A 15,177-nucleotide genomic window follows, 5' to 3' on the forward strand; every position below is an offset into this window, starting at 1 on the left:
ATCTCTCATTGAATTTCAAATAATGTTGTTATTTAAATAAATTCCTATTTACCATAGTGGGACAAATCAAAAATCGGAAGTAAGAAATTTTGGTACCCACCCCTAGAAGCAGTGTAGACCTCGAGATCAGACCTGACGATTTGGTTGTAGAATGATGCCTTTGAAAATCCGCACTTCAAATCGAGACGGGCATGTTGAAGGTCATGACCATAACAAGGGTAATTACACAATTGCCGGTAACGCCAGAGACTATCGGGCATAGAGTAGTGTATTTCCGATTCATCCATTGTATGAAGTTTCATCCCTTCAAAGTCTCATAACAACGAATCTTGTTATGTCCCTAGTGAAGAAGCTGTAAAACTATTCTCTCAATCATCATGAAAACAATTGTTATCAACCCAAGGTCGTCTTGATCCTTTCAAAGCCTTAATCAGAGCTCTTTGCCCTCTTAATTTTTTCAAATTTTGTTTATTGTAAATTTTCATCTCTTTTTAGATGCATTCATTTCCTCAACGCGCTTACAATTCATCCTTCTTAGTTTGTCCTGGAGTAGCACTAAACAATGGATGTGCCTTCAATTCCTCTTCAGTGGCATTATCTTCCTCTTCTTCTTCCTCTTCTTGTGCTTCTTGTTGATCATCCATGACTTCACCATCTTCATTAGAAGCATTCTCTTCTTGAGAATCACCACTATTATTCGAAGTGGTTACAACATCTTCATCAATGAAATCCGATTTGATCACCTTTCCTAATTGTTTCACTTCTGCTTCAATCGTTGGATCTTCAAAGAAAAATTCCACTCGATAAATATAGACCTTTTTCAGAGAGGAATTCTTTTTCACAGCGTCAATAATGGCACGAATACCATCACCAGTGAGACCAACATTGGAGAGATCAATCTTGGAAAGGAATGGATAAGTAGGGGAACCTCCTTCAGAAGAAATGGGTTCAGAAAGGGCATTCATAACACTTTTCACACCAGAATCACCAATTCGATTGTCACTCAAATCAATCTTTCGAATACTCTTATTGTTTTTGATGAGCTTGATGAGTGGATCGACAAAATCTTTTCCTTTCAATCCAATTTCATTAATAATCAATATTTGCATTTGACTCTTTTCAACAGCTTCCATAAACACAGAAAATGGGCTAGGAGTAATCTTGTCATTTTCACTAATGTCCAACGAAGTGAGTTGAGAGGGCGCTCCAAAATGAATTTTGACAAGTCCACTAAACCATCTTCTCCGAGGCCAACTTTCTTCAAAATCAAATCACGAATGGTTGGAATGGATCGAGCGACTTGTGTCACAATTTTCACACCTTCATCACCAATATTGTTGTGTAAAATAACAATCTTGGAGAGAGGTGGAATGGTCATCTTGTTGGTATCGATACTTTGACTGCTCAATATTGGATTGAAAATCAATCTCAAACAATTCGATCCTTGGAGATTATTATTATACAAGTACAACTTTTTCACAACACTGTCCTTCTTGAAAATTAACTTGCTCAAAATCAAACAACTTTCATCCGTAATATTATTCGAAGTAATTCCAATCACTTCGAGTTGAGAAGAATTTGCCTCTTGTTTCAAAAATCCATTCTCAATCAAAATTCCCAACATTTCCGAATCGAGGACATTGGGATTTTCCTTCTCAGGCCCATTCTTATTGAAAACCACTCTCTTCAAATTTCTGGCCTTTCTACTACTCAATAATTGAGCCAATTCTTGAACGTGCTTGGGATCATCGAATGGAATTTTTCTCATAAACAAATCCGATTGATGTTCCAAAGGAGAAGATCCTCCATTGGATAATCTTTTCACAAGTTCGGAGAGAGAAATATTTTCATTTTCTAAATCTTCTTCGACACCATAGTCTTGTTGTTGGGAACCACAGCACCGGCATGGAGAGATTCAGCTCCGAATTGAATGGAGGATTGTTGTTCGACTTGAGGAGATGATCCTGGAATTGTGGAAGCGAGTTGAGCATGAATGGATGAGCAGGTAATAACGGCAAGGAGGAGAGTTGCCACGAAAAACAGTGTGGCTGTCCTTGCTGATCTTCGGAATTGAAACATTTTTTTTTGATTAGTGACTTGATGGGAAGGTTGATGACCGAGAAGGTTGTTTAAACCTTGAACAGATGGATCATAATAGTTGGGAAAGTTGATAATGATGATCACTCTCGAAAAAACAATTCAGTATCCCAGTAATAATTGAATGACAAGATGTTGACAAGGATCGACATTGAGTAAGAGGAATAAAAATGGAAACAACCCAATTTTATCCTTTACAATTATGGCTTCTGAATGAAATCTTATCTGCCCAATTTTCTTTCAAATTCTATGTGTTTATTGTTCAATATTCACACAGCATGGGGAAGGAAGTATGGAAATCGATATCGTTGTAGTACATCCCTCAAACAAGCCATGCAAAATCTTGATGTGCTCGTTCGGCATGTATGTGAAGGAATGAAATAACTTGATTCATTTCTAGGAGTGTGAGTGTCGAAAGTCAAGACATCATCCAAATGGTCTGCATGTGTTTGGGTAAATAAACCCTCTAAATACTTGTTACTTTTGTTGTCTTTGGTCACAACATTGAAAGCAATGGAAAATTGTGCAGAGAATCGACCAATCTTCTCGTTGCTTGACGTTGGTGTTGTATAAAAATCAGGATGTAAATAACACAAAATAGTCTCTGAATTTTCTTGTGTCGTGGGTTGTTGTTGTTGTTTGAAAGATGAGTCTCTTGTGGTTGTTGATGGTGATGATGACATTCTCATGGTTGTGTCATTTGTATTGACGAACGAGGAGTTGCATGTCATATTGGGATTCATGCTCGTATTGTTGAACATGTCTTTGCAATGATTTGTGGTGGGTATGGATCGTAATAATTTGGATCTTCGAATTTTCCTTGCGAACCACAGCGCTAACACAATAAGGTACAGTGAAAGTATGATAAGCCATATGGAAAACAAGAGATGTTGGATGACCATGATGAATGTGTTGTGGGATTGACTGCCACTTGTCATCGATGACGAGTCATGTAACCAGTTTTCTAGGCCATTCGTCATTGTTGGCTGTGGATTGCTGTTGTGTTGTTGATGACAGTGGTCAAGCATGGATACTAGCATTTCTTTTCTGTTTGTGGGTCTTCTACAAATTTAAACTCGCATGTGACGCGTACTGCCCAGAAAAAGAAGTCAAGCGACACTTTTTAAGATTGGAACAGTGAAGTCAGAAGACGAGTTTTAGGCAAGACACAAATACAAAAAATGGAGGTGCCCTTTACAATTTGATCTTGTGTTGTTGTCACCTATTCTTCCTCATCATAGATTTGAGGAAATTTAAAACAATTTAAATGATGCTTAAGTATATCATTTCATCTCGTTGATGTTTGTACAATTGCTCAGGATCTAGGTCAGGACTGATAGAGCGTCCTGTGTAAGATGGTATTTTAGAAAGAGTTGGAGATTTTGAGACGGATTTTCGGGGTGACACTTTTTCAAGTGAGGGTAGTGGTTGATTAAGGGTAGTAGCGCATTGAGTTGCATTAGAACTATTAGAATTGTCAATTTCTAGTAAACTTATTGATAGTTTTTTAGAGAGAGTAGGAGGATGAAATTCAGTCGATTCATTATGTGTGATGAGAGGAGGATTGCTGTCATCAATAAAGAGCACGAGACTGCTTTTTCGTCCACTAGCTGCATTTGTTGTGGTCGAACGAAAATTGGAAGAGATATCATGATCGCTCCTTATTGATGTGTTTGATGAGTCGATAAATGCTGAATGTTGTTGTTTTCAGTCAGCTCTTCTGTTGTTTCCATTGTCAACATGCTGTTTCGTTGGAAAGCATCAAAACCGAGAGGCGAGATTGTTTGCAACTGCTTGAATATTACAAGAACAGATGAAACCAAAACGAAAGAAATGAAAACAACATTTCAACCAATGAATAATGTCGTTGTTTTTCTTCTGGTGTTTTGAGATGCGAGGAGGCCTCTTTACTGTCGCTTGTCATGGACTTGATGTGTTCTTTTTCTTGTTGTAGTTCATGATGTTTTGCTCCCTGAATGGAACCAATTTTCCGGTAAACATCATCATGTCTCAAACATGTAAAAGTGTTTCCTACGTGTGCCTCTTCATTCGGATGCTTTTGGGGTGATGAAAAATCACATGTAGGTGAACCAGACGATGAATTACCATGATTTGATTCAAAATGGTTCATGGATGATACCGTATCGAATGTTGATGATGCATGTACATTCTCGGGACAAGTACTTTCATCAATTTCATCGTATTCATATTCATTACGACCATCCATCAGAAGGATTTGATTCTTCTTGACTACTTCTTCTTTCATGTTGATGAGGAATATATTCTCGTGTCCTGGAGCTGAGCGTTAATGATACAACAATGAAATAGTCGCAGTAGTTGTGTAGGAAGTGATTCAATCGACTACGAGTGGGTGCACGTTTTTATTTGAGATTAGTTTCAACAAGTCGTTGTAAAATTCAGTTATGCGAGAGAAGGTTGATGTGTTGAAAAATGAAAATGGCCAAAGTTGTCTCGGTATGGTTTTGGGAGCTTCCATAAAAGAAGAATTGTATCTACAATATTCAATATTTGGAACAGATGCAGTTTGTTTTGAGGCCTGTGATTATTTAAGGAGAAATAAATACAACACCTGTATTATGTTGATCATCTGGCTGGTTGAAAGAATGTTCTTTCAGATGATCAATAAAATTGCGCCATGACTGCAGGCACTCTCAGAATGGAAGGTACTTGTTCTCTATTAGTAACTTGTAGTAGAAGCACATGCAACAAGAAAATACAGCCTTCCATGCGTTCAACATGTCGTTGTGGATTCCTTTCATCATCGGATGAAAAGATATCGAGTTCAAGGAAAGGTGAATTTTGAAAGAGAATGTTTCAAGTTTTCAATTTCATCTTCCTTTTCGATGATTTCAGAATTTTTCCTATTCATTCTCTGAACAGCCCTCGTTGTTGAGAGTATATTCTCTGAACGGATGAATGCAACATCCGAAGGAAGTGTTTCTTCTTCTTCCGTTATGAACGGCTGAGAATTGGTCATGAATTCCAGTGAGCGATGATGAAGAGGAATCGTTTCATTCATTCCTTGAAAGGAAGAAGAACGATCATGACGGTTTCTCATTGCAAGTACATTATCCATCAAAGCCATATCGTCTTCATCATCATCAACATGATTATCCAAGCTTGTTGTGGGTTTACATATTTCATCAAAGGTTGATAATTCATTCACTTGTTGAATAGCTGAAAATATGAGAAACAACACGCCCAGCACAGCTCTTACTAATCGAAACAAGACTCGTATTGTCCATACTAAACAATTTGAACTAGAACGAGCAGGCATTACGTGATGTTGTCAAGCGGATTCTTTTTAGTAATTGTTGTTGCTGTTCACTGATCAGCTGTACGACAGACACATGCAATAAGAAAATACACAAAGATGGTTGTGTTTTGTTGAAGCAACTGCATGTGTTGTTTGAACTGCTCTAACGCATGGAGAACTCAACGGAGCAGTCTGTTGTGTGAGAGCGTTCGAGTTGGATAACTGTCCAACTCAACTGACCAATGAAACTGCAGTGCAAGAGAATGAAGGTTTGTTGGAAGAAAGAACAGCAACAACGAAGATTTGGTTTTGTTTTTTGGTTGTGTTTTTGCCTCTGCTCCCCAATTTGGACAAAAAATTGAAGCATTTTGGGAACCATGAGCTCGCATTCTGAACGACGGTACACGATGTTGTTTATTGCCGTGATCCTTGTAACGCCCCTTATTGATTTTAGTTACAAGTACCTGTTTTGAAACAATGAACTTAGTTTATTTCTAAATGGCTTTTGGACATGAAGCTTCTGTCTGTAAACCATGGAAAATCTCTATTCGTAACGCGTTTGAGACATGACGAAGCTTACCGTAATCATGAAAGAACGCTCCTTTCAGTTGCTGTAAACGGTAGTCTCATCCATATTCCATGCTTTACAATAATTACTCTGCAAGCGCTTCAGTTCAATAAGAACCAACAATGAATGTATTCTTCTTCAGCTTCCTTTAAATTGAGGTCTTCTCTCTCAATACGTTTCAACAAAATCATTGACAAGGATCCACAGCCCTCGAGTGGGTGGAAACGAGTACGACCATAATCGCATCAATTCCTCATCTGTTGGTTTAGTACTTGAAAGACCCTTTCGTATCATTGGAACAATGTCGTCTTGTCCTCGAGAGCAACAATTATTTTGAGAGCCAACGGTCTGCTGTTGGTTACTGTCTTCGTTCATGAACTTGTTGCTTTGTTCTTCATCATTGAGTTGTTGCTCAGCAAAAGCCTTCTCCATCTCTTCAACCAATGAGGAAGAGGAACACAATATTGGAGAAGAAGAGGAGCATCTACTGAGCCGATGTGCCTGGAAAGGAGGTTTTTCCGATTCGGAAATATTGATGGACTCCAATAACTGCTGAACCATGGAAGACCAAAGAGAAAACAAATTGGAAATCGTTGAGGTCATGATGGGTCTACTTGAAATCATTAATAGGAACGATCAACTAGTTACGTTCGATAAAGGATTCTCTCTATTTAGAAAAGTAAAAAGTCTAATGAAATAGTCAACTGAAAAGTGCTGGCTCTATAATCAAGGATCACGTGTCCGTAGCGGTATGAAACAGTAGTGGTGGTGGTTTTTTTTTCGTTGTACTTGTTCAACTGACGACATTGATTCTACTCTTGTTCATGCTCCTTCTCTCTTTAAGCTCTATAAGGAAGGAGAATTATCCAATTTGGGTAATTGGGTGTTGTTTCTGCTGTTTCCTTTTGACATTCATTCGAAGCAACACTGTCACCTCTGAAGCGTGCGTGCATTCAATCTTCAAGATGGTCATTGAATTCCGTCAATGCATTTTGATCATTGAACGACATTTTGGAAAAGGAAATACTCGTAGGCGAAGAGAGAATGTGTTAGAATCCTGTTCGAGAATATTTCTCGATGAAAGAGGAAATACGTTCGAATGGGCCCATTGTAGTGAACTAAAATCCAAGATTGGCACTGTATGATTGACGCCCTATTTGGATTAAAAAAAATGGATGACGAGACTTGTCAAAAAAAGGATATTATTACTCTTTTCTCTGTTTCATTGGAAACACGTGACAACCACAAAACAGTTAATCTACAGATTTTCGTAAAGAATTTTCTAATCGCGTGGCATCTTCCATGGAGGTTGTGAGGAAGGTCAATTCTTTGGTAGAATGTGAATTTTCATAATTCCAAGAAATGCTAACTAGTGTGGTGTCACACTGAATATTTCCACCACTATTGCTCAAACTTGCTCGAGGATTGGATGATGTAGCAGTTGTAATTTTCACATCCTTAATCATGTGCTTTGTGGTTTGCTTGTATCCTTTTCGAGTAAAATAAATATCTACTTTCGAATATAAAAAACTATCATAATTTTTGTGTAAAACGAGAACGTCATTGAAAATGTATAATTCACAATTTAGAATTTTTCCATCGACTCGGCATTGAATAAAGGGAGAAGCGCTATTTTCTTGTGACCAATAGTCGATAATAAATCTAGATGGTCGGATGAAACCTTTTAGCTTAAATTTGTGAACCATATGAGAAGTGACTTGAATGTTCTCTACCTTAGTTTCTGCTTCATTGACATAGATGGCAATGGATTTGATCAGTTCGAGAGCTTCAATGAGTTTTGGTCGAGTTGGATCATTGTCAGGAGTGTGCTTGACGAGATCTTCGACAAGTAATCGATACCGGGCTGTTTGTGAAAAAATGATGTTGCATTATTACATGGTCTGTCACATGTCATACTTACGAATTCTCTGAATAGGTGTCACTAAATAGCTCTCCATGTTTGTAATTCTCTCTCCCTGTTGCTTCAACAATTGTTTGATGGAATCTAATAATTTACATAATTTCTTATTCCTTTTCTTTTCTTCAGAAAACGTGGCAGCTGCCTTCTTATAACCTGCAATATAACTCGAATACAATTTAAATGAATGAGCATATGTGTTGAGTAATTCTCCCAAACTTGATTGTACTTGCTGTTGCTGATGTGGATCTAAATTTCGAATCAAACTCTTTTCTTTTTCATAAATTTTTCTCAATTCTTCTAAAAATTTTTGATTTACATTGTTCACAATCTCAACATCTTGGAAAATGATTTTTAAGATTTTGGGATCCACAATTTTCTTTTGTTCGATTTGCTTCTTGTAAACACCTGTCAAGATGATTAAACCTTTCACATAATATTCTTCGGTAGTTAAAATTTCAGACAAGATGTTCTTTCGTTTTTCATTCATCTTTTTCATTTCATCCATTTTCAATTGTTCTTCGTCTTGGGGTTGCCCAATCAGGTCTACCTTTCTTCGCGGATGGCGACACACATGTGGTTGGAATGAACTCTTCTCTCAAAAGACTCTCTCGAGCATGATCTTGTTCATCTTGCTCCTCTTCCTCTTCTTCGTCATTTTCTTCGTCACTCACAACATCGGTCCAAGTCCAAGCAGTTTCTTCTTCAGCCAAATCAAACTCTTCGTGACTAGTATTGAGATGATTCGAATCTTTGGTGACTTCAACACTGGTTGGAGAATGTTTCTTTTTTAACACTGACGATACAGTCTTGTAAACTTGACTAAACTCTTCTTGATTGACTGATAACTCGATGGAATCCCTCTTTGAATCGGAATGAACTTGTAGATGTGTTTCAGAAGGTTCTGGAACGTTCCTAGTTGCAGTTTTTGGCGAAGAAGATTTGACATTTGGCAGATCGACAATTTCCCACTCATCTTCAATGGTAATTTGAACAGTATCTAGTTTTTGATCTTCTTTTTTCTGTTCAACGATTGAAGTGTCCACTTCTTCCTTGTTTACCATCATGACGGGCTCAGAAATTAATTGTTGATCTTCTTTTGTTGAATGTGACGTTGGTAATGACGAATTGCAAATATCCGACGACAGGTTTTCTTCTTCAACTTCTGTCAAATAATCAAACAAGGAAATTTTCTCCTTGTCATCATCAGTACAAGCACTAGTAGTGTTATCATCCTGAATGATGTCCAATAAACTTCGATCGGATTTTTTGGGCGTTTCCGATGAATTTTGTTTCTTTTTGGTGTGAGTAGATTGAGGAGATGAGGATATGAAGAATTTGTAGAAAAATCCTCCTCCTAGCAGTAGAAATACAAACGAAACCAAAAGTTTGATGATCGAATTGGGTATCATTTTTTTTGTTTGTATCTCAGAAATTTGATGGTTGACAAACAATCACCTCCAACTTGTTCATCGTTTTCACACAACAAGTAAACTCCCAGTTGGACAGGTTGTGCCACATTCGTTTATTGTTTCATGGTTTGGAAACTTTGTTTTCTCTTCATAAAATTATTAATGGCAGTGTTGAGACATGAAAGAATTCGTGCTTTTTCGTTGGGCTTGGTTGTGACATATTCCACACAGAATTTGCGAGAAATGGCTGAAATTTGGAATCGTGTATCATTTTGTGAACCAAAATTCATTGGATGAATAGTAATATCTCCTAAATTGAGCACAAATCGAGCTTCATATCTGTCCTTCTTGGATTGTTCCATAATTCCCATAACGTCCACACTTTGTGAAAAAGTATCATTTGAAATGCCACCAGCTCCTTCAGATGCAATAGTAAGAGAAGTGTTCATGCTCGAAGAGGGTAATTCACTGGTAGAAGCGCTTTGAGTGGAAGCACTGGTGTTGGAAGAGATGGTAGAAGTGTTCGAATGATGAACAATATGTGGTTGTGATTGAGATTTCACAGAAAGCTTTCTCTTCATGCGAGACATCTTGCTCTTATGATCACCATGGTCATCCTTATTATGTGAATGTTCACCTGTGGGTTCTTTTTCTCTTACGGCATGAATAAAAATATCATTAAATAAAAACACGACACATTCTTCGTTTTGAATAGCGTCATAACTAGCATAGAGCTTATCAAATTCACAAATGTATCTACGCTGAGGTTGAATGAGGTCAGAAACTCCAGATAAACGATCAGAAATACTCTTCATGCGGTAAAAGTATTGTCTCTCACGAATCTTATTATTGAGGAATGTAGCAACCTCTTCAGTGATGGAGATGGCGCTCACAAGATCAGAAAAATCAGGATGTTTTGGATCACGAGTGTGTTTAAGCAAACCTTTCAATAATAGAATGTATCTTGGTATACGCTGAATGGGTTTGATTAAAAAGCTTTGAAGTTGTTCTCCTTTTGAAAATGGATCCTTTCTTCGAATATAGAGGAAATTACGGAATCGTGGACTATCCTTATATTTTGAGAAGGCCTCAATGGCCATTTCATATTTGGTGGAAAAACTAGTGTAGAGTTTGAATGTTTGATGAAGCTTGATGAAAATGTCAGCAATCTTTTGATCTTTACGCCATTCGTTGACACGTTCTTCTAAATCGGTCACTAAAATTTTGTGTAAATTGTAAATACCGAGAAGACCATTAAAAATAGTGGATCTGTCTTCATCACTGAGGACATTTGGAACATATTTCAGTAATGGATAATAGTAGAGTTCAATAATTTTAGCAATAGATGTGACATAGGCTCTTTCAGTATCGAGAATTTCCTTTGCTAGATTTTCTCTTTCCAAGTTGTCCTTTTCATTTTCTATTTGTTTGTTATCCTCTTTGTTTTCTTCTTCTGCCTTAGAATCTTTTGCATCAGCAGGTTTTTCTTCAGGATTTGTTTCATCAGCTCTGGACTCTCCCTCTTCATGTAAATTCGGACTCTCAATATTTTCAATTTCATCAAGTATATCCATAGATGAAGGAGAGGTGACACCTTTTTGGTTCTTTCCAATCATAAAGCTTGCAAATCCAAAGTTTGACAGCTCCTCGTCGCTATCAGCAGAATCTGTGTCATCATCGTCATGCTTACCGTCAGCATGTTGAACGTGATCGATAGCTGATTTAATCAGCAATCCGCATTTACCTGATGATGCAGAATTGGCACCGCTAATTCTCATATTTTCGTTGAGCTTGATCTTGTTGTGTTCCAAATGAATCAAAAGTAACTCATGCAACATGTGGCAAATAACTTTCCTTTGCATTACGAAAGGGTCTCGTGCAGATCGTTTCTTTATGTCCTCTTTGTCTTCTTCAGTTAGATTTGTAGTCACATTGGCAGACACGAGAGTTGAATCAACAATGGTAGAAAGGCCTTTGCTTCTCAATAAAATCTGATTAAGTTTTGATTCATTGCCTTCGCTACCAATTTTGATAATGGAAATGTAAGGTTCCGACTCTCCATTAGCTCCAAATGTTGGTTTAATTCCATTGGACTCAAACCACTCAAGAACATCATCGAGTTTGGATTTTTCCTTCTTTTTCTTTCTTTGAAGTGAAATACTTTCCAATTTACCTAACGAATGCCAAACAGGTGTTCCTGTTGAAGATGATGCTGTTTTACCAAAGTTTGGTTGGAATTTAGATTCAATTTGATTTCCTGTGAGTAGATAAATTTTAGGTTTGAGAGCCTTGTTCACTCTGTCTGCAGAATCTCTCACATTGTGTTTGGTCAAGAGTGAACACATCAATGTGAAAACTTCTTCAAAACCTCCATCATTTTCAGGTTTTTTAATCTTCGTCGTGACCAAATCAATCACTGAATAATAATATTGTAACTCCTCATTATCAATCAAAACTTCTACTGTTTTTTTGGTGAAAATTGCTACGGTCATTCTATCAGAAGGTCGAAGTTTGTAAAGAATTTGTAAAAACTTCAGAGCAATCTCAATAGCACAACCAAGTCTGTTGTCATAGGCTGTGAAATGAGAGTAATCTTCAGATTTTTCGCTTTGCTTTAAGCTTTTAGTAGAAGGCTTGAAAACTGGGAAAGAAGGGCAAAAATCTTGACTTGACATGTTTTTGCTGACGTCAATAAAGATATAGTGGTGGAAGCCCGAGTTTGGTTGAGCTTTAAACAAGTGACCGCTTGGTGAGAAAATGCAGCCAGTATCTCTTGCTGGAAAACGTTCTGCCAACAAGGCAATATCTTCCAAATAATCAAGAGAGCTGGAATCCAAAACTTCATGAGAAACGTGTCTTTTACAGTACTCCAATGCTTGATTTGAATCGAAAACGGTTTGAACACGACACAAATTGAACTGGCGCAATTCTTCTGGTGACATGCAAGCTTTTTTGCAAGGATCAACAAATCCACACAAATCCCAAAACTTGTCATGCTTAAGTTCATCCATATGTTCGCATTTCATTGAAGAGTGTCTACGTCCTGTGGCCATCAAACTCAACTCACCAGTGAATGGGCATCCGTTTGCTGCATCCTTTTCAGAGTCACTAAACTCGGTATCCATAATAAATGAATCTTCTCTGCCATATCTTGGTGATAATTGCGGACCTCTTGGCGAAATTGAAGGCTGTACACCACTTGAAGAGGTAATAGACAAAAGGTTCGATGACGTGCTTGTGCTAGATTGATTAGTCATGGAATTTGGAGACTGAGATTTTGTGCTTCCTTTACCACTGTCAGTGGTGTTGGTTGCAGTTGAGCTAGTGATGCTAATAACAGAATTACCTCTTGGTACTCCTCCAATTCCGCTGTGAATGATACCACTTCCTGTGTTAGTATTTGATGAGGGTACTCTTTTTGGTACTCCTCCAATGCCGTGTGAATAATTGAAGAGGAAGATGGCTTGGATTCCTCAACAGTAAGACTTGGAATTTCAGAAGTGGATGGCGGTTCTGAACCCATAGTAGAAAGGTAGGATCCATATGAGCGAGATCTTGGTACGTTGGCTTCGGTCTTGTTGGCTGTAGCCGTATTACTTGGTGTGCTAAATTGTATTTTGCTTGAATCACTGTTTTTAGGAGTCACAAAATCTCCATTACTTGGTGATTTGTTCATTGAGGCAGATCTCTTGCTGGAAATGAAATCTCCATCCAAAGATAATTTTGAAAGATCTGATGCGGAGCTATTGGTCGATTCGATCGCTGCAATTCGTTTAGCATGTTCGTGATGACAAAGTGTGAGATAGGTATGACCACGTCCAAGAACTCTGCAATAAGTTTCACATGTGAATTTTGCACCGTTTTGTCCAGGAAAGAATCGTAGAGTTCTCTCTTGATTTTGATAAATGTATGGAATTTCAATAGCGTTGTTTTTGAGCAGCTTGGAATCTGTCACAAATATTGTGTTGATCATGTTCGTATGTTCTGTATCATGAAGCAATAATTCCTCTTGTTCTTTCAAAGTAAGTGATTCAAAATCTATTTGTCTAGATTTTGGATCTACGGATCGTTTTGAAATCCAAAACGAGTGTTTATCATGACCATATTCTTTCCTGTTCAGTTATAAAATATTTTACATTTAGTTGATTCCAAAATAAAAATTCCATTATTACAGACATAGAGTAGCAGTGATGAATGTTTGGGAAAAGCAATATTTGCGTTGTTGCATGTCAATCCGTAAAATACTACTAACCTGCATATGGACAAGCAAGCAGGACATTTCTTTGTACAAAAGTGCTTGCGGGGTTGCACATTAACATCTTCATCATTGTAACACATACATTTTCCTTCGTGTACAAATTTGTAAGGCTTGAGCATTTTGCTGCATAGGTGTTTCAATCCAACATCATTATATTTGGCTTCAGCCTTAATTTCACAGTATCCACGGTGAGAGCATGATTTTGGACAAAAGTGAGCATTGCTGCACATGTGAAAATCGACACCTCCATTTTCATTCTCAATAAATTCCTTGTACTTTTCGGAGGAGTGATCGAAAGAGCAATAACAAATGCATCCAGGTAACTGACACTTGTGCTGACATTTTCCATTTGGTGTCAAATCGTTTAAATTTTTCAAAGTTTCCATTCTAGAAACTGGCTTTTCCACTGTTGTTGAAGTATTTCCTGTTGTGCTGTTGGAGCTCAAGTTACTGTTTTCTTTCTTGAGACTAGGAACACCGCTTGTAGTTGTTGCCAAAGATGTTGCTGCAGGTTCTTGAATTTTATGTTTCTGAATCGCTTCAAGTGAAATATTCAATTGTGGATGTTTTTGACTGATAGATGTGAGTGACTCGGAAGACTTGGTGACTTCTTTGATTTGAGGCAAAGGAGTCAATGATGTAGAAACGATGTTTTGTGCTTCTTTTTGTGTGCTGTTCTTGTTATTTACAGATTCGGCAGTGGATGTTGTTGTTTTTTGATCTAACTTGTTACCGCCAGCATTCAACAATGGAGTAGGAACAATGTTTGTGGATGGTGGCTGAGGTCTTGAGCTCTCCATCCTTGTAGGACTATCAAAGTGAGTTGCAAAGTCATCATCAAAACTTGTCTCAAATTCTGTAACGCTCTTTGCCAGTGCAGTTCCAATATCACCACGGGAAGGGGGTGGAGGCATGAGTGAGCTTGCTGAATTGCTGCTGGCATTGTTGGAGATATTTAGAGATGATGAGCCTGTTGTTGTTGAGTGATGGACGTGAGATACATGATGAGTATTATTATGGTGATGATGATTATGATGGCTATGATGATGTTGAGGCTGGTGATGGTGTAATGAAACGGATGATGATTCATTCGAATCTCTCACTCTTCCATTATTGTTAATATTATAATTTTGAATCATTGTGTTATTATTGGATGTGGTTGATGGTGGTGGTTGCGTATGTGTTGGCATCTGCCTTGCTCTTGGATTAAATCCTCCGCCTCCACCACTGCTGCTACTCTGAGTTCCTCCTCCACTAACAGGGAATGAAGTAGGAAACAACAAGGCATTTTGTTGCTGTGGTGGTTGTTGCTGAGTGTTGTTCAACCAATTTTGATTATTCGTTTGACCAGTATTATTGTTATTATTAATTGTTGCAATAGTGGTCGCAGGAGGAGCTACATCCGAAAGAAAGAAATCCAACAAATCACCATGACTCATATTAGAGATTTTGTTACCTAAATTATTGTTGTTGCTGTTGGAAGGAGGAGGTTGAGTTCCATGATGGTTTTTAGATGGTCTCATCTTGTTGTTGTTTGGTAAATAAATTCAATAAATAATTATTGATGTTATTATTATTTGAACAATCTCCCGGTTGATTTGTTTTTGTAATGTTTAATGGAACTCAAAAATTGTAAGCCAATGCAAT

The 15,177-nt window shown here is 37.7% G+C and overlaps 6 protein-coding genes across 6 annotated transcripts; all 6 read right to left on the minus strand.

Annotated features, from left to right (window-relative positions):
* Positions 1 to 518: 518 nt before the first annotated feature.
* Positions 519 to 2,079, minus strand: C9374_008320 (uncharacterized protein; the record flags this gene model as incomplete). The annotated part of the gene is made up of 3 exons (XM_044698384.1): positions 519 to 1,173; positions 1,224 to 1,817; positions 1,871 to 2,079. 3 exons carry the CDS (start codon positions 2,077 to 2,079, stop codon positions 519 to 521), a joined length of 1,458 nt encoding a protein of 485 aa, XP_044545439.1.
* A 287-nt stretch (positions 2,080 to 2,366) lies between these two features.
* On the minus strand, positions 2,367 to 3,137 carry C9374_008321 (uncharacterized protein; the record flags this gene model as incomplete). Its single annotated transcript, XM_044698385.1, has 1 exon — positions 2,367 to 3,137. One exon carries the CDS (start codon positions 3,135 to 3,137, stop codon positions 2,367 to 2,369), a length of 771 nt encoding a protein of 256 aa, XP_044545440.1.
* Positions 3,138 to 3,898: 761 nt separating this feature from the next.
* On the minus strand, positions 3,899 to 4,363 carry C9374_008322 (uncharacterized protein; the record flags this gene model as incomplete). The annotated part of the gene is made up of 1 exon (XM_044698386.1): positions 3,899 to 4,363. One exon carries the CDS (start codon positions 4,361 to 4,363, stop codon positions 3,899 to 3,901), a length of 465 nt encoding a protein of 154 aa, XP_044545441.1.
* Positions 4,364 to 6,110: 1,747 nt separating this feature from the next.
* Positions 6,111 to 6,545, minus strand: C9374_008323 (uncharacterized protein; the record flags this gene model as incomplete). The annotated part of the gene is made up of 1 exon (XM_044698387.1): positions 6,111 to 6,545. The coding sequence occupies one exon, from the start codon at positions 6,543 to 6,545 to the stop codon at positions 6,111 to 6,113; it is 435 nt and encodes a 144-aa protein (XP_044545442.1).
* Positions 6,546 to 7,195: 650 nt separating this feature from the next.
* C9374_008324 (uncharacterized protein) lies at positions 7,196 to 9,272 on the minus strand (the record flags this gene model as incomplete). The annotated part of the gene is made up of 3 exons (XM_044698388.1): positions 7,196 to 7,806; positions 7,864 to 8,385; positions 8,435 to 9,272. The coding sequence occupies 3 exons, from the start codon at positions 9,270 to 9,272 to the stop codon at positions 7,196 to 7,198; spliced, it is 1,971 nt and encodes a 656-aa protein (XP_044545443.1).
* Positions 9,273 to 9,385: 113 nt separating this feature from the next.
* On the minus strand, positions 9,386 to 15,053 carry C9374_008325 (uncharacterized protein; the record flags this gene model as incomplete). The annotated part of the gene is made up of 3 exons (XM_044698389.1): positions 9,386 to 12,641; positions 12,698 to 13,384; positions 13,525 to 15,053. 3 exons carry the CDS (start codon positions 15,051 to 15,053, stop codon positions 9,386 to 9,388), a joined length of 5,472 nt encoding a protein of 1,823 aa, XP_044545444.1.
* Positions 15,054 to 15,177: the final 124 nt, after the last annotated feature.

This window comes from Naegleria lovaniensis, assembly GCF_003324165.1.
Source record: "Naegleria lovaniensis strain ATCC 30569 chromosome Unknown tig036, whole genome shotgun sequence".
NCBI lineage: Eukaryota > Heterolobosea > Eutetramitea > Acrasida > Naegleriidae > Naegleria > Naegleria lovaniensis.